At 43.8% G+C, this 22,230-nt stretch overlaps 1 protein-coding gene across 1 annotated transcript in view; it reads left to right on the forward strand.

Moving 5' to 3' along the window:
- GLUL (glutamate-ammonia ligase) overlaps positions 1–22,230 on the forward strand; it is a 31,357-nt gene that overhangs the window by 2,210 nt on the left and 6,917 nt on the right. Inside the window, exons 2-5 of the mRNA XM_068239698.1 lie at positions 5,845–6,033; positions 9,525–9,686; positions 17,257–17,403; positions 20,217–20,344. Coding sequence (XP_068095799.1) covers positions 5,868–6,033; positions 9,525–9,686; positions 17,257–17,403; positions 20,217–20,344 — 603 coding nt within the window. The 5' untranslated portion in view covers positions 5,845–5,867. The remainder of the gene's footprint in view (positions 1–5,844; positions 6,034–9,524; positions 9,687–17,256; positions 17,404–20,216; positions 20,345–22,230) is intronic.

Below are 22,230 nucleotides of genomic sequence, written 5' to 3' on the forward strand. Positions count from 1 at the left end.
TTACAGTGGTTGCCTAATGGTAACCCTGGTTTGTGAGTATTAATATTTACTCTATCTAGTAACCATTTACCAGTACATATTACACTATTGGGGCTCTTGGTGGTCCTTGTTTTTACTCCTATTGTACAGCACCTGGTGTCATATCTATTACTCTGTTGATGCTTATTTTGCTGTAATATATTCTTGCAGATTTGGCTTGGACGATGGTATGTAGTAACCCAGGGCCACCAGAAATCTGATTTATCACTCCTGCTAAGCTGCTAAGAGATGGATTCTATTCATCACTACTGGTTACTCTTTTCTCTGTATAATGTATAAGTTATAGCACCTATGTGAACTGTATGTAGTGTAATATTTTATGCATTTGTAAGGCAATCTAGTTTTATATTAAGTGCGACCCCCCCCCCCCCCCCCACTCCCTGCGCCCTGCTTATAGTCTGTATGGTTTCAATGGCGTTTTGTAATCTCTCTTTCCCTTTCTACTGAAAGACTTTTTGTTCTTGTTTTTTTTATTATATTTCCATGCTTGTTGTATGTATTGGTTCCCATGGAGTGTATTTCCCCATGGAATGGTGCAGCTGCCCATAACTCATTCATCTCTTCTTGCCTGTGCTAGGGGTAGCCATCTTAGATGGTGTTTATTTTGTAGCTTAATGTGGCAAAACAGTATCTACACAGACTGAATTGCCAGATCATATCTAAATAGTCTGTTATTAGCACAGGAGTCTTTTGTATGTGCATATTTCTGAAGATCACCATTTCATTGTTGGCATGACATCTCTGGCTCACCTTTGGTGGGCAAAACACTTATCTGCTGCAAATTGCAACAATTCTCTAAATAAATAAATACGTGTGCTGAGTTTTTCATTCATATCACAGAATTGCACCTCCTTATGTGTTTAAATGACAGGTTCTCTTTCAAGAGACTTTTATGACTGGTTTTACCAATTGGAATAGTAAGCTTACCACTACATCAGCAGAAGCCCATCTCTGACTCCCTTTGGGCTACTAGTTCTGGGCAATGAAATTCAAACTGTGATGTGATTGGTTTAAATCCTGTATTGTGGAGTCCGAGAGTTACTGCTTCTGCTGAAGGGTTGAAACATCCACCCCCAAAGTAAAGGTATGTCGTAGAGGAGTCACTCACATTCAGGTTTTACACTAGACCCAATCTCTCTATATTAATTTGAAAAAAGTAGTGCATTTTTTATTTAATATAATGGAAAGGATTGGGGGCGTGGCATCTGACTCACTGGATAGTATATACAAAATCTGTCTGGAGGATGTGGTTGAATAAATATGGATGCACAAAAATGGACTTGAACGCTTGCACAGGACAGAAGGCAAACAGAGAAATGCACCCTGTATGTATTTAGAGAGTTTAGCCTGTCTAATTCCCCCTCATCTGTGCCTAATCACAAGTTGTAATTGTATCTCTCAGCTGTGTCAACTGGCTGCCTCAGCAGAGCAGCTAATTTGTAAACACAGAATGTTAACCCTGTGTCTGCTTTTATGAAGGCAGGAAGTAGACACACTGTTGCTTTGTCACAGGGTTTGTGTCAGCTGTAACAAAGAAATGTTTTTCTTTAAATATTATTATGATGTTGCTTATCTTTTAGAGCAGAGAGGAAGTTCTGAGTTCAGGTCCACTTTAACAGACAGACTCACTGCTCCACCCATGCCAGTGTGAAGTAAACAGGCAGTAACAGTGTCTTGATTCAAGTCACAACCTCATGCAACCACATAAGAGAAAAGGGTCTGCAGTGATGCCTATACTGAGTATGACTACTAACATTTTTCAGATCTCCTATGGTCCGCAATCCTAGCTCTTAACTGGGAAGTAAAACCTGCATAATTGAGAGCCCTTTTCTGTAGTCACAGAGATATTAAGGATAATCATTCCAAATCACTGGGAATAGGTTATTGAGTCAGCGCACCAAGAAAGTGGTCAGCAGGAAATGATAAGCAAATTCTTTCTTTTATGAGCAGTAACTGCATATTGATGTCATTTTAAAAAGTAAAACCGTATTTTAAAGGCCATTACTTTTGTGAGTTTGGCAGTGTTCTTTGGCTTTAAAGTAAACCTGTCTCTGTCTTCACCAAAAACAAGGTTTTACATCCCATTGGTAGATCGTGAAGACTCCTTTAGCCTCTCATAGTCTCTATTGGCTGCTCAGTTGATCACTATCCTTGCAGTGATGAAGTACATTGTAAACCATGGTGATAAGTAAAGTTTACAATTGTTTCTGTCAGTTTTAGTGCACAGGTTTGCACACAACAGCAGAGTCAAAAAATGATAGGGCAAACGTAGGCTGGACCGGTTACCGGTACTTGTGGGGCAACCCATGGAGAGAAGCTTTACAACAAGCCAAAAAGAGTTTGCTGCTGACAAAGTGATTATAAATATTTTAGCTCTATATATGCACATCACAGTGGAGATGGCTTTAGGAATGCGCAGGTCAGGATGGAACTTGGTCCATACTGACAACAAAGGCCTAACTTTTATATTCAATGATCAAGGGTCTTCCAGTGAGTAAAACAGATGAAATTCTTTTATCCCCAATAAGGCTGCATATACTTTTTTCCTGGGCTGTGGAGTCGGCACAAAAATAATCCGACTCCTCCCTTTATGAAACTACCGACTCCGACTTCGGGTACCCAAAATGGCTCCGACTTCGCGACTCTGACTCCTTAGTCTAATACTTACCAGGGTTGTGGATTTACAAAAATCATCCGACTCTGACTCCCGACTCCTCAGTTTATCAAACCACCGACTCCCAACTCCTCCTCCGGGTACCCTAAATTTCTCCTCGACTTCGACTCCACAGCCCTGCTTTTTTTGTACTGTGTATAGGGCAGCACAGTGGCGTAGTGATTAGCACTCTCATCTTGCAGCAGTGGGTCCCCTCCCCAGTTCAAATCCCAGCCAGGGCACTATCTGCACAGAGATTGTATGTTTTCCTGTGTCTGGTGGGTTTCCTCCGGGCACTCTGGTTTCCTCCCACATCCCAAAAACATACAGATAAGTTAGTTGGCTTCCCCCTAAACTGGCCTTAGACTACAATACATACACTACATACTTAGACATATGACCATGGTAGGGATTAGATTGTGAGCCCCTCTGAGGGACAGTTAGTGATCTATACTCTGTACAGCGCTGTGGAAGATGTCTGTGGCTATATAAATACGAAATAATAATAATAATAATAATAATAGTCATATACTATCCAGAAATGTTTTTGCCCTTGACTTACCCTGCCTGATGGGCTCTGACAAAGTGACCTCTGGTCACGAAAACATATCTCCGACCACTAGAGGACTTATGGGCTAACTTTCTTCTTAACCCACACTTTCTATGAGTCACTTTTTTGTCATGTGCATGATTACCTGCATTTCTTTACCAGATGGGCGAAGTGCTATAATATAATTTGTGTTTTCATAAAGAAATTCACAGTTATGGCGTCAGCTCCATTTTATCCTTTTCTGCTTCTCCTTCTGCCACAAAAGTTATCTAAATGTCTCTACATTCTGATGGAGATAATCATTTAAAGAGACACTGAAGTGAAAAAAAATGATGATATTATGATTTGTATGTGTAGTACAGCTAAGAAATAAAACATTAAGATCAGATACATCCGTCTAATTGTTTCCAGTACAGGAGGAGTTGAGAAACTCCAGTTGTTATCTCTATGCAAACAAGCCATTAAAGGGAAGGTTCAGGGATGCTGTGAAAAAAATAAAAATCCAAATCCACTTACCTGGGGCTTCCTCCAGCCCGTGGCAGGCAGGAGGTGCCCTCGTCGCGGCTCCGCAGGCTCCCGGTCTCCTCCGGTGGCGCGCCCGACCTGGCCAGGCCGGCTCCCAGGTCAGCCTGCGCAGAACAGCCCGGAGGACGTCCGATGACGTCAGCGCGCACCAGTGAGCCGCACATTGGAGCGCAGAAGAGCCCGACCTGGCAGCCGGCCTGGCCAGGTCGGGCGCGCAACCGGAGGAGACCCGGAGCCTGTGGAGCCGCGACGAGGGCACCTCCTGCCTGCCACGGGCTGGAGCAAGCTCCAGGTAAGTGGATTTGGATTTTTGTTTTTTTCACAGCGTCCCTGAACCTTCCCTTTAAGCTCTCCGACTAAGTTAGTCGTGGAGAGGGCTGTTATCTGACTTTTATTATCTCAACTGTAAGTGAACTGTTTACTTTTCCTCTGCCAGAGGAGAGGTCATTAGTTCACAGACTGCTCTGAAAGACTCATTTTGAATGCTGAGTGTTGTGTAATCTGCACATATTATAGAATAATGCAATGTTAGAAAAAACACTGTATACCTGAAAATAAAAGTATGAGAATATTTTCTTTGCTGCTAATCTTCTAGTAATTATTCATAGTACACAACCAATTCACTATATCATATATTTTTTTTCGCTTCAGTGTCTCTTTAAAAGGCACCGATAAACGCCACTCCTAGGTGCAGATTCACCTTCATTTGTTGTGTGCCGGGTGTATGGGAAGGGGACATTCCATATTTCTGTTGCCAGATGCTCTATTTTAGTTTGTTTTTAGCATCTCTGATAGTTACTTGGTCTGTGGGACAGACATGGAAGTGGGACAGTGTGCCATGTGGCGGCTGCACCAAATCCTCTTATGATATAGATGCCCGGACCCACGAGAGAGGAGAATGAACAGTCATGTGACCAGACGTTTAGAAACAAGCATTGTATTTTTAATTTAAACAGAAATGAAAAAAAGATTTATATTACCGGTACTTAGCTATGACATCAGAGAAGAGTTGGCAGAAGGAGATGTAACTACTGGGTGAATCGCCCTGCTGTTTGGGGGTCCCAACAACTAATCCTCCCTCCTTCTTATACAGTGTACCTGTCTCCATATCAGATATTGCTCTGCCCATACTTGTCATGGTGGCTGCGCTGTTATGAATGGGGTTTGGGGGCTACACTTGTTATCTAGCCCCTCAGGTCCATCAGAGTTTTGTTGGAGGGCACCCTATTGTTTATAGGGGTCTGTATTTGGGGGGCATTGGGGTATCTTTTAGTAACCTTGTCTAAAATTACAGCCAAGTGTGGTTACTATAGATCAGGGGTGCCCATTGGTGATAGTGATCTATGGGTAGATCTCAAAGGACTTCTGGGTAGATCCCATACCACCCACCTAAGTGAGATGAATGTGCTGCAGATGTGGTTTGTGTCTGTAGGTAGATTCTACCTGGTACATCATTTTCAATCAGTAATTTTTGAAGTAGCTCGCAAGCCAAAAAAGTGTGGACACCTCTGCTATAGATGGTTCTGAGGTTGGTTCGGACACTAATTCTGAAACTGTGATCAAAGAATTAGGCTGTTGCCTGTTGCAACCAGAGGTGGTTCACCTGTTGGGGGAAACAAGTCCAGTGTCCATGTTTATGCTAGTTTTCCTAAATATGCCACTAATTAGGGGCAGTCATGAAATGGATCTCTTTTACCAGGAAAAAGACATGTAGAATTTCATTGCCCCAGGCAGTAGTTTCTTGTTTGCACCAGTTTTTGCTGCTACGTGTTTGATAAATTAGCCTCTGTGTGATTGAATCTGTTTACACCATCCCAAACATGTCAGATGACAGATGTATCTGTCTAATAAAAGGGCTGCCTCGCTATCTGTGTTCTCTATCAGATAGTGGAGGAGGGATCAGATTAGGGAGCTGTAATGAATTCCACATTGGCTTTCTCTGCTTCTTCCCACTGTGGACCTCTCTAGAAAGCCTTGCATTGTTCCTACAGAATCACTGTTACTCAGCCTGCCAGATAGTTGGAATACTAATGCATTGATGCCATCCATATTAACTGCTTGCTTTCTTTCTGTGCAGTTCCTCGATAATACACCACAGCCATGGCACTGTCAGTGAGTGCGCAGCTATGCAAGGAGGTGAAGAAGACGTACATGGAGCTGCCACAAGGGGAGAAAGTTCAGGCCATGTATATATGGATTGATGGAACAGGAGAAGGTTTACGATGCAAGACTCGCACGCTAGACAGTGAACCCAAGTCTGTAGAAGGTGTGCAACCTACTTTTGGAGTTTATTGGGGAAACAAGCAAATCCTTCTTCCCGTAGGGATGAACTAACTAACGTTCTCAAGAGCTGGAGATCACTGAGTAGTTCAGGAAACCTGCACTAGATTGTTAAAAACTGTCTGCTACTTGGTGGCAATGGTTTGCAACCCTCATTCGGTTCATATTCGAACCCAGTGAGGGTTGCTGAGAGCTTAGTGCACATGTGTCAAACTCAAGGCCTGCGGGCTGAATGGAGCCCTTCCTGCCATTGTATCTGCCCCTGCCCCCCGAGAGCTTCAAATGCGATTCAGTGCAACAGTAAGAGAACAGCACACTGCCTTCCCATCTAGAGGAGCACACCAGTAACAGTGTTTCTGGTTGAAACGTTGTCAGTTTGAACCTGGGAGCATTAACAGCCACCAGGAACTTCATGCGAAATTACAATGTGGTCCCCTCTTTGGATCCGAATCCCCCTGTCTGGCTAGTAAAACACACACACACACACCCATACAAAATCACCCCCTACAAATCTGCCCGCGACATCCTCTCCCCATATAACAGAGTAACTGAGCAGTATAAGCTGATTTTTCCAAACGACCGGTTGTTTGGACGTCAAATCGGGCGTGTGTACAAATGGTCATTCAGCTGATAAAGCTGGATTTGACCGGTCCGCCAAGCGGAAAAATCAGACGTGTGTACGCACCTTAATGTTTAGCTGCTCCAGCACTGCGCCATGTCTGTCTTGTTCTTACCGGCAGCTGCACACCTTCAGCTCCCGATCAGGTGACAGGCATTCGGAGCCAGAGGTATGCAGCATAGAGCATGTGTCTGTCTGGAAGATTAGATGAGACCCAGGCTGCACTGCAGCATGGACATATTAAACTGCTCCACTGTGCTACTCTGTAAAAGGGGTGGAGCAGGAATCTCTACCCCCCCCCCCCCCCCCAAGCACAGTCACTACAGTTGTACCACTTTATTTGAGAACATTCAATAGATGTTAAATCTTAATAAACAATTTGATCTGCGACTCAGACTATGGTTTAAATTTTGTCCCTTTGCGTGATTGAGTTTGACACCCATGGCTTAATGAATTGGGGTTCTTTTACACTTAATGTGTTGATAAGCTTCTTTTTCTCCATAATAGTGCATTGTGAAAAGGCTTTCAGTTAAAATGCGTATAGTGGGAACTGAGCCATTGGGAAACATGGGTTTTACTTTGAAAATTAGTTGTCTTTCAGTTATAACTGAGAGCAACTGATTAAGTGTAAATGGGGCCTTAGGGCCCGTTTCCACTGACAAATGATGCGAGTGCGGCTACTTAGCCGCATCGCATCACTTCCACTGGCGTCCGCGTCACTTCCGCATCTCTCGATGCGAACTGTATGGAGGGGACGCCGGTCGGATGCAGGAATGCAAGAATCAGCAGCATGCTGCAGATTCTCGTATCGCTCCGCTCTGCACCCAATGCGCGCAATGGAAACTGTTCCATTGCTGTGCTTTGGGATCAGGCCACCCGTGATAACTGAAAGGACAACTGATTTTCAAAGTAATGACTATGTTTCACACCATGGCTCAGTTCACACCAGGGGCGTTGCTAGGATCCTAAGAGATCCGGGGAACTTTTGGGCTTTCCAGCCAGAAAATGGGTGTGGCCTTGCACCAAAATGTGGGTGTGGTCATGGGTGGAGCCAAATTTACATGAACTTAAGAGTGGTCTAAGAAGGCCTGCCCTTGAGTGAAGCCCCCTCTCCATTAATAAAAAGAACTAAAATGCAGCATATCCTATAAATAGACATTGCCACTTATAACTAGGCAGAGTTACCTGGCTTCTGTGCTGGCTGGTCTGGCTTTCTGCTGGGCGGTCTGGCCTGCTGCCAGGTTATCTGGCAGTCCCCCCCCCCCCCTTATAACTTTCCCTAAACTTCAAGTGGACCCCCTCCCATGCTTCCACGGGCCTCCCATTGAGGCACCACAACTCCCAGCATGCCCCCATAGATAATCACAGATCCCTGCATGCCCCCATGGAATAATCACAGCACCCAGCATGGCACCCTAGCACCCAACATACCCCCACAGAGGCACCACAGCACCCAGTATACCCTCCTATTGATGCACCACAGCTCCCAGCATGCCCGCCACTGAGTCACTACAGCTGACTCTGCCTGGGGGACATCCGGGACACCCCAGAATAGATCCGGGGCACGTGCCGTTGATCTTTGGGGCTAACAACGCCCCTGGTTCACACTATACGTGTTTCAACTGAAAGATTTTTCATAATGCACTGCTATGGAGAAGATGAAAAAAAACGCATACGCCTTAGGCCCCTTTTACACTTGACCTTGGGCCCCTTTTACATTGCTCTCAGTTATAACTGAAAAAACTGATATTCAAAGTAATGTCCATGTTTTCCTATAGCTCAGTCCCCACTTTACGTGTTTTAACTTATCACAATGCTCTGCTATGGAAAAAATGCATACCAACGCGTACTAATGCATACCAACGCTTTAAGTGTAAAAGGACCTCTAGTGTTTGTCTGAGAAAAAAAAATAATAAACCCAAAAGACCTCGGATTTAATAAATATAGATGCCACTGTGGTTGTGTATTTCAGTAACATGGCCAATAACTCACTGAACTATCTACAACTCCCGCTCTCTCCTGACATAACCCAGATGAGGAGAGCCAACCTTTGCCTACTTATGGCCTAGGTCAGGGGTAGGCAACCCGAGGCTCCAGAGCCGCATGCGGCTCTTTTTCACCTTTGCCGCGGCTCCTAGGCCGCGGCTCAGGCAGTGTGAATCAGTGGCTGCGGCGGGCGTGCGACGTGTGCTGCCGCTGGCCGGCAGCCTATCAGAGAGGCCGCCGGACCAGTGCAGTGCGGGGCTTAGGGCGGCCATTTTCCCGTAGCCCTGCAGTGTAATGCAGGCAGGACGTGACGTTGGGAAGGAAGAGGATCGTGGGAGTTGCGCGCCACAAGGAGGTCGGGACCGGAGGTCGGGACAGGAGGAGATCGTGACAGGAGGGCTTCTGACTAGGTGAGTAAATGGGTTTTTCTTTTCATATCTGCTGAAGGATTGTGCATATTGGGGTCATATCTGCTGAAGGATTGTGCATATTGGGGTCATATCTGCTAACAATTTGTGCATATTGGGGTCATATCTGCTAACAATTTGTGCATATTGGGGTCATATCTGCTGACGATTTGTGCATATTGGGGTCATATCTGATCTTGTATATGGCATTAAGGTAAGAAACAATATATGCAGTGTTAGATTTGTTTTATAATGGTTTTGCGGCTCCCAGTTTTTTTCTCTTTTCGGAAACGGGTCCAAGTGGCTCTTTATGTCTTAAAGGTTGCAGACCCCTGGCCTAGGTTGACCATAACACTATATAGATATTTACTCTTTTACAGTTTGATGTAGAAATGATAGAGATTTGATTTGTGTACTTTGAAATCAGTCACTGCAAAGCAACAACATGACTGTGTTCTTGTGCAGATCTTCCAGAATGGAATTTTGATGGCTCTAGCACTTATCAGTCAGAGGGATCAAACAGCGACATGTTCCTGATTCCAGTAGCCATGTTCAGAGATCCTTTCCGGAAAGATCCCAACAAACTGGTGCTTTGTGAGGTGCTCAAATACAACAGGAAGATGGCAGGTAAGCATGTGTTTCTTCCAAAGAGCAAAACCGAGAGGAAAACCCGACTGTACAATGATTTGTAACACATTGGGCGTGATTCACAAAGCTTTTTCACCTGTTTTCCTATGTTTTCACCTTTATCTATTTTACATTTTTAATCTCCCAAAGAGCAAAAATATAATAACATTTTAAAAAAAGTAATATTGAATGAAGTTAATCGGGAACAACTTACTTTGAGTGATTATTTTACTTGTAAATGTGCTGAAAGGTGCTGAAAGGTTATTTTTATCACTTAGGTGATACATAAGTCATTTATAAGAAGTCATTTATAAGAAGTTTTGTGAATAGAGCCCATTGTCCTTTATATAGACCTGTGTACAAACCTATTATGAAATTGTTTAGCACAAATTAAGCATTAAGTCACCAGGAAATTAACGTATAGGGAGCTTAGCGTCCATGTTGGCCAACAAAGCCATGCATCATATTGCTGGGCAACTCACCATGCGTCACATTTACTTTCTGATCTCCTGGATCCTGTCTGTCTCACTGGTAACAGCGCCCTCCAGTGACAGATACGAGATGCATGGAACCTGGATGTGAATGTGGTGCATGGATCCCGACAGGTGAGTTAATGTAGATACTCCCGAGGCCCACTCTGCATGTGCCCCTCTCTGGCTACAAAAACACAGGGGAGGTCTCTAGCTACAAAAATGGGGGGAGGGGTCTCTGGATACAAAAGGATAGATGGGAGCTCCCTGGCTACCAAAACAGGAGCTCTCAGATGCCATGTCTGACTCCCAAAACGTGGGCTCTCTGGCTATGAAAATGGGGGGGGGGGGGGGCAGTGCTCTCTGGATACCAAAACGGGATCGCACTGGCTACAAAAATGGGGGGTGCTCTCTGGCTACCTAAATGGGGGGCTCTCTGGCAAACTAAATGGGGGCCCTCTGGCTGCCTATAGAGGGGCTCTCTAGCTACCTAAACAGGGGGCTGCATTTGGCTTCCTAATAATAGTGGGGGTTCTTGTGGCTACCTATACTGGGGGGCTGCATCTGGCTCCTCTGGCTACCTACAAAGGAAGAGGGGGCTACATCTGGCTAACTATTACTGGGGGCCTATGGCTAGCTATATTGGGGGCTACCTAATACTGAAAGGCACCTCTGGGTACTGCATCACAATAGTGTGCCTGTGTCTATTGAGGGGGGGGGGGGGCATAATTTATACACCCTCACCCTTGGAGCTCTAAAGCCTAGAAACTTATACTGGCTGGGGCACATATGCAATCTTTGGTTTTGTAGCTGTTATTGAACCTCAGATGGCCTCATGCCATTTTGTACCAAGCTGTACTGGAAATATTTTGCTTCATTACTGCAGAATCTTAAAATCCCGGCTTTATCAGTTAAATTTGGACAGCTGGGCGTCCAGATTGCATTCTGTTCCACTAACCCAAGCATTCTGTCGTCTTCTCAATACTCAACAGATGGGCCAAGCAACTCATGCTGTATTATTGCGTAAATAACACTTATATGTATGGGATATTTGCTAGCTGTGTAGTGTAAGGTGCTTTGCTGAGTATATTTATATGTTAAACAGCCAATCAGATCGGATTATGATTTTAGTCACTGTTTGAGATTCCCTCAGGTCATGTTGTCCCAGTGGAGGCACACATAATGTTTGTCCTAAGCAGACGATATTAAAAAAAAAAAACCTGACAGAAACTATGCCTTTCAGTGTTCTCCCCAGGAGTATTTGGCTGACCGGTTTCCCTACTTTTACAACCACCTGGCTCATTGTGAGCTGTTACTGATGGCGTAGGTCTAAGGAAGAATAGGCAGTCAATGTGAGAGCAGCCAGCATGATTTTTTTCTCCTTGTTCCAGTAGATCTCATCTCCTAGGCACTTGGCATCTGCTTCCCTCCTTACTCCCCCGCCCACCAAGGAAGATGAAGGAACATGGGCCACCACCTACCTGTAGCCAGCCGTTACTAGAATGCTTTATTCCCTATCTGCCTGTCATTAGCACTTGCCTGTAACTATGATCTGCCTAAAGCTGGCCACTAACGGTTCAATTTCTAGCGAAAAATCGTTCGAGCGATCAGAAATTCTGATCGGAAGAAAAATCGTTCACTACACCATCAACTAACCAATCATTGCTTCCTATCTATCACGACCACAAAGAAAATCCAAATTTTCGTTCGACGAAAATTCATTCGGGCGACATTTTTTTCACTCGTTCATAATCGATTGTGTCCACCAATGGAGATTATTTACAACCAATCCGATCAGAATTTCTGATCGCTCGAACGATTTTTCGCTAGAAATTGGACCGTTAGTGGCCATCTTAAGGGCTGGCGCACACAGGAGCTGTTTCAGCCGCACTTTGTAATTGCCAGTGACCTGGTCGGCCAAATTGGGTTAAGACCTTTAATTTGTAAGACATAGGGGAACCAGTGGGGAAACACTATCCATGCCACCAACCCGAATAGTGAAGTCCGAAGGCCTCGGGTGAGATTCCTAGTTAGTGTTGGTTTTCAAATTCACTTCATATTGCGTATTACTTGACTCAGCTGAATCACAATGTGAAGCGCAAATAAGTGAACACCCCTTGACGCTCTCCACCTGCCTGGGTGTTGAAGTGTAGTGATGGGCAAATTTGGGCTTCTGTATTTCAACTACCCAAATTCAAACATCATTACTAGTCCTGGTATGCAATTCTAAAGTTAATTCTTCCTACTGGTTTCCCTATTTCTTTCAAATTAGTGGTCGCAATCACCAAGGTGTAGCTTAAGTGTAGGTGGGGTCATGCAACCCACTGTGCATACGTATGGCCAATGCATATGTACCTGTGTGTATATATATCAGAATAGGGTCAGCTGTTCAGGTGTAAATCAGTCACTCCCAGGCTACACTCATACTTAAAGAGGAACTCCAGTAAAAATAATGTAATAAAAAAAGTGCTTCATTTTTACAATTATGTATAAATGATTTAGTCAGTGTTTGACCATTGTAAAAATGTTTAAATCCCTGATTTACATTCTGACATTTATTACATGGTGACATTTTTACTGTTGGCAGGTGATGTAGCTGCTGCATGCTTTTTTGGCAGTTGGAAACAGCTGTAAACAGCTATTTCCCACAAGGCAACCAGGTTCACAGACAGGAAACTGCCAGAAGTACCACGGTCTTCAGAGTTTCTTGTGGGAGGGGTTTCACCACAATATCACACAGCGCCCCCTGATGGTCTGTTTGTGAAAAGGAATAGATTTCTCATGTAAAAAGGGGTATCAGCTACCGATTGGGGTAAAGATCAATTCTTGGTCGGAGTTTCTCTTTAAAGAGGAACTACAGTGAAAATAACGTAATGAAAAAAAGTGCTTCATTTTTACATTAATTACTAATAAATGATTTGGTCAGTGTTCACTTATTGTTAAATCTTTCCTCTGCCTGATTTACAATCTGAAATGTATCACATGGCAACATCTTTACTGCTGGAAAGTGATGTCTGTGAAAGGAGATGCTCCTTTTTTTGGCAGTTGGAAACAGCTGTTATTTCCCACAATGACACAAGGCTACCTAGGTACTGACATCACACTGTGGGAGGGGTTTTACTACAATATGCGCCACACAGAGCCCCCTGATGATCCGTTTGAGAAAAGATTTCTCTTGGGAAAGGTGATATCCGCTACTGATTGGGATGAAGTTCAATCCTTGGTTACAGTTCCTCTTTAAACTCAAACAGGCAGTTAGGGCTGGGAGAAAGATCTGAGAAGCCAGACACTGGTGCAGCTTATTGGTATGTTTGGAGAAGTTAGCAGTCATGTGCTGCACCCACAGATATAATACTTCACCGAATAGCTAAAAATGGCTGGAGCAAGTGACTGTCTTTATTTGAAGCCTTGGGTGTGGAATGGTAGCCTGAGGATTAGATTACCAGGAAGCGATAGTCACAGGCTAGTGCGGGTAAACACATACGCAGAACATTGTATTCTGGCAGAAACCGCCTGAAGGTCAGGATTAACTCCTGTGAATCTTGATAAAGGATTATTATTCAAAAGCACAGAAGGATAACTGAATATGGAAAGATTTGTTTGACTTTACTGGACACTTAACAATATGCATACAGTATTTTGCTCATCTTTATTCCTGGACAAGAAAGAGCTCAGCATTGTGTATTTGCTTGTGGCGATACAGACGGAGCTGCGTGTCCAGACACATGCCTCCGGGCCAAGAGTGACTTTCAGGTCCTGTTCATGCACTAGGAAGTAACATAAAGTTGTTCATGAGCATATGTCAGTCTTTAAGAAAGCATATGAATGTGCGTCATTCTCTGCACAGGACTTAGGGCATGTACATTTTCCGCAAAGCTTAAAGGGAACCTTAACTGAACGGGGGGTAAAGAGTTTCACTTACCTGGGGCTATTACCAGCCCCCTGCAGCAGTCCTGTGCCCTCGGCGCCGCTCTGGAATCCTCTGGTCCCCCGCTGTCACTTAGTTTCGTTTTTGACGACTCACCAGCGCGCATTCCGCACGCGTAGATATGCGGCAACGCGTATTTTTGTACGCGTTGCGGTCCGCAATAGCGCTAATTGCATTGGTAAATGCGTCCAATAATACGCATGGCGGCCGGCGACTGGTGAGTCGTCAAAAACCAAACTAAGTGACAGCGGGGGACCAGAGGATTCCAGAGCGGCGCAGAGGGCACAGGACTACTGCAGGGGGCTGGTAATAGCCCCAGGTAAGTGAAACTCCCCCCGTTCAGTTAAGGTTCCCTTTAATGCAGTTGCATAATTGAGGCCCTGGTGCGTGCAAGTTTTACGTGAGGCCCTAACACACTATTAATATGGAGCTGCAGTATCAAAAAGGTGTAATCCGAGTAAGAAAATAGCTTGTTAAAGGAGTTATCGGGCAACCCCCCCCCCCCCTCCCCACTCTACTTATCTGTGGCTTCCTCCAGCCCCTTGTAGCTGACATGTCCCATGCTGACGCTGACAGCTCTGCTCGTAGCCGCTGCCCCCGGGTCTTCGCCGCTGCAGGAGCCGACCTCCTCTATTGTGCCTGCGCGAGCGCCACTGTCAATCAAGTCCACGTGGCCAGAGTGTACTATGCAGGTGCAGTAGTTCTGTGCCTGCGCAGTACACCGTGGACAACATGGGCTTGATTGACAGCGGCGCTGGCACAGGCGCAGTAGAGACGACCTCGAAGTTGGCCTCTGCACCGGCATAGCACCAATAAAAAGCCCTGATGCGGTCGCAACCTCTGCATCCCCGATTGCTACGCCACTGTATAACAGCAGTCAGAGGTGCACAGCGAGTCCTTTCATCGCTGACCTAATTTTCATAGCCTTAGGTAAAATAGGCAACTTGCTGACATAAAAGATACAGTAGTTGGCGTTCTAGCTTTGCAGCTTAAGAGTCCTGGGCTTGATTCCTATCAGGAACACTGCCTTCATTGTATTTGTCTATAGTCTGCAAGTTCTGTGGATGTCATGTGAGTGCTTTAGTTTCTGACCACAACCCAGTCAGCAATGGTAGGTTCATTGTTTGCTGACCGAACAAGTTCTAGCTAGCCGATTTTTCATTCATACGGGGTAACATCTACCACTGCCAACACCTCACTATAGGTGACATTATTATTTTTTATTATTTAGTAGTTATATAGCGCCAACATCTTCCGAAGATCTGTACAAGTATATTGTCTTGTCACTAACTGTCCCCCAAAGGAGCTCACAATCTAAACCCTACCGTAGTCATATGTCTATGTATGTATGGTGTATATTGTATGCATGTTAGTCTAGGGCCAATTTAGGGGGAAGCCAATTAACTTATCTGTATGTGTTTTGGATGTGAGAGGAAACCGGTGTGACCAGAGGAAACCCACGCAGACACGGGAGAACATACAACTGCACATCATTGTGACAAATCACAGCTGCTAGGGACTTTGGACATTCTAGTTTACTCCTGCCCGTCCTCTATATGCAAGACCAGGGGGTGGGTGGTGCTAGCAAAAATAATCTTAAACTGTGTAACGGTCATCACCTTCAGTACAAGAAAATGTTGGTTTAGTTCAAGGGATAACATGCAAGGTTTTGAGATCTTCCTGGACCCCTTATGCAGTGCAATGGGATACTGAGTTGGTCAAACAGATCAGGCGCCAAAAGACATTGATGAACCACCATGTATACAGCCTACTAGTGTGCGAGTGACTGTACTTTGGCACTTCTGCTTGGTCAAATATTTTATTGCCTTGAAGGAGGTGTCTTGTAGGACTCCAGAATGGTGTATATAATTACAACAACTAAATCTGGATTTGCTTATATTGGGAGTGTTGGCACTGTTTTTGTAGCAGAAGCAGAGTCACCCGTGTGAACTGGGCGTAAGAGCTTACACATTTCTTGATGCTGGAATTCAGTGTTGCTCCTCACATATCTCTGTATGGATACTTTCCAGATCATCCTAATCTATGTCCTGCTAAACAATTCAAAACATTAAAAAAAAGAGTAGCAGTGATAACATAAAATGTTAATATGTACATGAAACTCCTGTTTTGGATCAATTTAAGGCAAGATAATTTTTGTTCAGTGTGTAATACTACAGGTGAAACTCGAAAAATTAGAATATTGTGCAAAAGTCAATTTATTTCATTAACTCGACAAACAGTGAAACTAATATATGAAATATGAACCCTCTGCAGGTGTTTTAGATTAATTTAAGTCTGACACTTTGAGCCTAGAATATTGAACTTTTTCACGATATTCTACTGGTCTGAGATTTTAATTTTGGGGTTCTCATAAGTCATAATCATCAAAATTATAACAAATAAAGGCTTGAATTATCTCACTTTGCATGGACTGAGTCTATTCCATAGATAAGTTTCACCTTTTAAGTTGAATTACGAGAAATGAATCGACTTTTACATGATATTCTAATTTTTCAAGTTTCACCTGTATATTCTGAGTAGAGATGTCAGATCCAACCAGTCCATGATTCTTTCTTTCTTTCTGTTTTAATCTTCCAGCAAGTTTCAATTTTGTCTTCAGCTCAGGTTTCTGCCGATACTAGAGTACTGAAGATTTAACCTGAGGGCTTCCCCAGAAAAACTTTCATTTGTGTTAAAAATGCCGCTTCACTAATTAAAAAAAATTCTGAGCCGTAAATTGCCAGGTGAAGAGTAATAAAGGACAGTATGGGCTTGAAGTACTAAAAATCTCTCTACCCTTGCCGTGCACAGACCGCAGTACATGAGTAACGCAAGTGTGGGGACAATAACCGGCGTTCCATTACTTGCATAATGTGTGTTACTGTAGCAACGCTTATGTAACCTATGTACTATGGGTTGTGCTTATGGTGTAATGTGCAATAATCTGCTGGTGTAAGTACTCTCGGCAATATTATTTTAGTGCAGCAAACCCTGTGTTCTGCAGCAAGTGGTACTGCAGTCTGCAATATTATATTTTGGAACATCTATGTAGCATGGATCCTTTGGATGTGGCTGAATATGTGAGCATGTAGTATGGCCTCCTTGATAGAACAACCTAAGATGACCATTTAGAGATGAATATTTTACTAAAAGCTGCCAATTCTCTCTGCAGAAACAAACCTGAGAAACTCGTGTAAAAAAATAATGAGTATGGTGGCTGATCAATACCCATGGTTTGGAATGGAACAGGAGTACACATTGCTTGGAGTCGATGGACATCCGTTTGGTTGGCCTTCCAATGGTTTCCCAGGACCTCAAGGTATATACCTATTTCAGTATAATTCTGTTTATTTAAAGTGTGTATTGGACTTCCTTACAGGGGGTTACCACAGTTGTTCACTTAAGCCCAATCTACACGATTGGGCTTTGATTTGCCATTGCAAAACAATGGCAAATCGAATCCCGATCGGACATGTCGGATTTAATCGGATCGTAAATAGAATGGTAATCGAATCGCACAAAGAATCGAATCGTGTAGATGGGGCTTAAATGCTGAATTTTTATCTTCTTTTTTTAAGAAGGCAAATCTTAAGAAGCATAGCTTTTTAGTAGGAGGGCTTTTCGGTCCCTTTTGGTCCCCTTTATTTTCCTAGTGGTTTGGGTCACCCCGAGCTGCTTGGGTATTCTGTTATCTATCAGGCAACAATGCATTTCAACAGAGATTCTTTTCTCCACTGTAGTGTACTGTATATACTGTAGTTTATATACTACATTTCAGACCTAATATTCCAGCAAATTTAATCTCTTGTCTCACTTTTATAAATGGGGCATTACTTTAAAAACAGGATAAAAAGAAATAGCTCTAGCACAGACTAGTACTCACCATAGCAGCCATTGTGACTGCTATGGTGCCCATAGCCAAGAGAGGCCTCTAATGAGTGGCCAGCTATGATAAGGGAGTCTGCGGTGTCTCATGTAGACCCACACCAGGCCCCATAAGAGGTAAAGTATAGGTAGCCAAATGCAGAGTGGCGCCAGCAGAGTGTAGGAGAGAAGTGATTTACATCTTCAGGCTACACTGGCAATCTATAGTCTCCAAGTTTCCATATCTCCATTACATGCCTTATAATTTTTATTTTTTGGGGGAGGAGGCAACCAAAATATTGCAAAGGGGCCCCATGATTTCTAGCACGCTCTGCCAGTACTGTTTAGAAATAGTTCCCATACTGTACACTGGAAGTACAGACCAGTACACTATTACCTAAAGCATGCAGAGATATGGAATGTATCCATTTCTAAAGCTCTATGGGGGAAAAAACACACATCACTAGAGATTTAAAGTGATTCTGAAGCAAAAATAAAACAAAAAAATTAATACTTACCTAAGGAGAGGGAAGACTCTGGGTCCTATAGAGCTTTCCCGTTCCTCTCCATGTCCCCTCATTCCCTCGCAGGCTCGTCCATTCAAATCTCCCGCCGCGGGAGGCTTCAGCAGTCTTTAGAAGCCTCAGTGCTCCCGAACATGGGTGGCTTTGTACTGCGCACGTGCAAGTGCACGAGAGAGGGCGCTTGCACATGCACAGTATGGAGCAGTCCGTCTTTGGGAGCCCGAGTGCTCTCGAAGACTTCCAAAGCCCGCTCGCAGTGGAGGGGAGCAGTCTCCGACCCATGTGTCATAGACTGCTAACGGGTGAGCCAGCACAGGAACAATGGGACGAGGAAAGGAACGGGAAGGCTCTATAGAACCCAGAGCCTTCCCACTTCATAAGTATCTGTTTTTTGTTTTATTTTGCCTTCTGACTCCCTTTAAAGTACCGGTAAGCTCAGACTCACCATCTCTTCCATTACACTTTGGCACATACTGTACATTAATTGCATATTTCATCATTGTTAATCATTCTCACAGCAGCATATTTCTAGGAATCTAGCTTCCTGAGGGCTGGAAGTACTCTGTAGTTTTCAGGTACCATAATTGCTTATTGCATGTAGGATAATTGCTGTGAACAGTGAAATCAGACAACAGTGACTAGACTGAATAGGACGTTTAACCTGCCATACAGCCATGTGACCAGCCAACATGTTCAGGCATTGCAACCTGCCATGAGTAAATAGAGACTGACAAAAAGCCTGATTTGCATATTTGGAAGGCACCGAAGCTAAAAATAAACATGCAATGGTTCCTGCTGTTATGTAATACTTCATTTTACGCATACATTTCAGTGGACACCACTTCAAGCCAGTGTACACAAATTTTCTGCGTAGAACATTTTTTTCTCTATTCAGAGCAACATTTCATAAACCAATAATGGTTACACAACAGCTATAAACCATGGCATACAATCAGAATTCCCTGTACAAGAGTCATATCAAATGGATTTAAGCTTGTTGCAGGGGACAAATCATTGGGCCCCCCAGCAAAACATTGATGGCCCCCAGTGTTCACACCCTTTCCATCTCCTTGTTGACCCTCACAGCCTGGTGGCCCATCTTGCGAAGGTCATAAAATAAGTGTGGATATCGCAATCTTCACACCCGTAACAAGTGTAGCCACAAAAGACACCTGATCTGAAGCATGGACCGCTTTATCAGAGGCAGTGAAGTAGTATATGGGGCTCACTTACAGGTCTGGACCCCCATGAGGTTGCAGGAGCTGCTCCTCTGTAGTTACACCCCTGGCTGGATGCTATGAGTTAAAAGGTAGGCCATACACTCATCAATGTATTTATTTTCCTGCTTGATTTCAGGCCAATTCAATCAATCACTCTGATCTATTCTGCCAGAAATCTGTCTGAACGATTTTGACTAAAAATCGATGCCAACCTTTGATCAGACAGAATGGAAAATCTATGTTGATCGTGGGGGCGGGAGCAGTGATTGGGCCACTGCAGTTCCATTGAATTTCAGGAGAATTGTTGCTGAAATCTATTGAAAATCGATGTTCTCTGTGTGGTAGGAATCGATCCCTCTTTGATCAGATTCCAGTCAGATTGAGATCATTCATTTTGCCACATTGGGTGGTGATCTGTGAGTGTATGGCTAGCTTTAGTGCACTCTGCACATTGTTGTTGGATCATGAAATAAGCCAGTCTTGTTCCGTCTGTACGCTAATCCATAGTGATCTCTCTCTTTCAGGACCTTATTACTGTGGCGTGGGGGCAGACAAAGCCTATGGTCGGGATATTGTGGAGGCTCATTATCGGGCATGTCTGTATGCTGGGGTGAAGATTGCAGGAACAAATGCTGAAGTTATGCCAGCACAGGTGAGATGGTTGCAGGACTAGCACTCTACAGAACAATATGTTGCAGCCATGTGTCCGATATTTAGGTGTTACATGGAAAGAGGGGAGATGCTGTCACTGCTTTTACAATTACTGATCCACAGGTCACGCTGCAGTAAAGAGTTGCCTTTGTTCCTGTTACTCTGTGGATGGTAAAAGAACGGGGGTGATGATATTTATAGGACAGTTATAGGCAGAGAAGGATTAAGATGTAATGGGGCCCTAGGCAAGATAGTAGATTTGGGGCCCCTTGTGGTCTTTTTGGAAAGTTGAAGTGGATACAGGTCAGAGCAGGTAGCTGGTGGGCCCCAGGCACCTACCTGCCTAAGTAGCCTGATCGATGATCCAGATCCAATATCTGGTACTGCGGCACTGATATCAGTGATATTGCTGGGGAGGGGTGTACATGCTGGAGCAGTACGTTTGTTGATACCAGGCACGATAGGTTTACCTGGGGGATTGTTGATGATTTTATGAATTTTGGGCAGCATGTAGAACGTTGCAGCAGTAGGTGTTTTGGGAAATAAAGAAAATCAAATTCCTTAGGAGAAATAGTCCCACCATATATAACTTCAATCAAGAACATCTCGAGCTGAGCTTGATAATAATATACATGGGCACCTGGTAATAAAACATAATTATCTTGATTGTTAAGTTGCCTATAAGCCTTCTTGAAGTACATCTCCCTGGGCCAGATGACTATATTCCCCCTGGTCAGCCTCTTTAATAATTGAGTCCATGTTAGTATTTAGACTATCAATGACTGTCAGTTCATCCTTTTTCTTCTATACTTCCTTATTCTATTACATATACACAGATGTCCCCCCCCCCTTAATGTTCGTACACACGTCTGACTTTTACAAACTACCGGTCATCAGACCCGCCCGCAGGGTGACCGTTCTGACAACAGTTTGCCGGTGAGTAGTCTGTTGTCAGGCTGATAAGGCTGGTTTTGACTGATCCGCCCTGTCGGCGGGTCTGACGACCGGTAGTTTGTAAAAGTCAGACGTGTGTACGAACCTTTAGAGTCTGTTTCTGTTTCTCTTCAATTATTCACACGATTATCAACTGAAGATCAAGGGTTCTACTAATAAAGGTGGTGATCGGCCATATTGCCAGTCTAGATATTTCTGCAGGAATTATGAATGCCATTTTTACAAACGTGGGGATCAGTCAAAAAGATGACCACTTTTATCTTATTGTAAACTTGAACAGAAATCCTCTATCAAAATTTGCAATTACTTATGGAGTGATAATCAGACCGAGCTCGCTTAACACATCGCTTAATAGCGTTTTCCACTTTCATTGTGTAGTAGCCGTACTCATTCCTGTCACTAGTATAGTCCATTTATTAGATTGCCTTTCTTATAATATCCCCTCTGCTTCAATAGATTAGCCACAACAATGCAACGTTCAAGAAACAAACAACGATTTGCTAGATAGTGATAGTTACTGAAAAGGGTAATAGACTGTGTTTCACTTTGCTCAAAATCCTATCCATTACATGTTGCACTGCCCACGTCTTCCCCAATGATCTTTTGATCACTAATTGCAGCTGATAAGGGTGAACAGAAACTGCAGAAAGATGTTTTTTCCTTTTTTTGCAAAATTCAACGCGACTGTAAGCAGAGGAGATAAAGTTTTCCTCTCTGTAAGAGTTCTGTGAATTAATTTGAGCAGTTTCCTGTCCTGCTGTGATTTAAACTGGGAGGACTTGCAATTTTTACAGAGATGGCAATATTTTGGGACAAAAGCAAGTAGTAAAACTGTATGGGCAATGAAGGGTAGGGAAACAAGTTTTAATTATTTGTTATGCCAGACTGTAATTATGATGTAGCACAGATCATGTGTTTATGCAGCATTGTAGC

The sequence above is a fragment of the Hyperolius riggenbachi genome, chromosome 6, assembly GCF_040937935.1.
Source record: "Hyperolius riggenbachi isolate aHypRig1 chromosome 6, aHypRig1.pri, whole genome shotgun sequence".
NCBI classification, from domain to species: Eukaryota; Metazoa; Chordata; class Amphibia; order Anura; family Hyperoliidae; genus Hyperolius; species Hyperolius riggenbachi.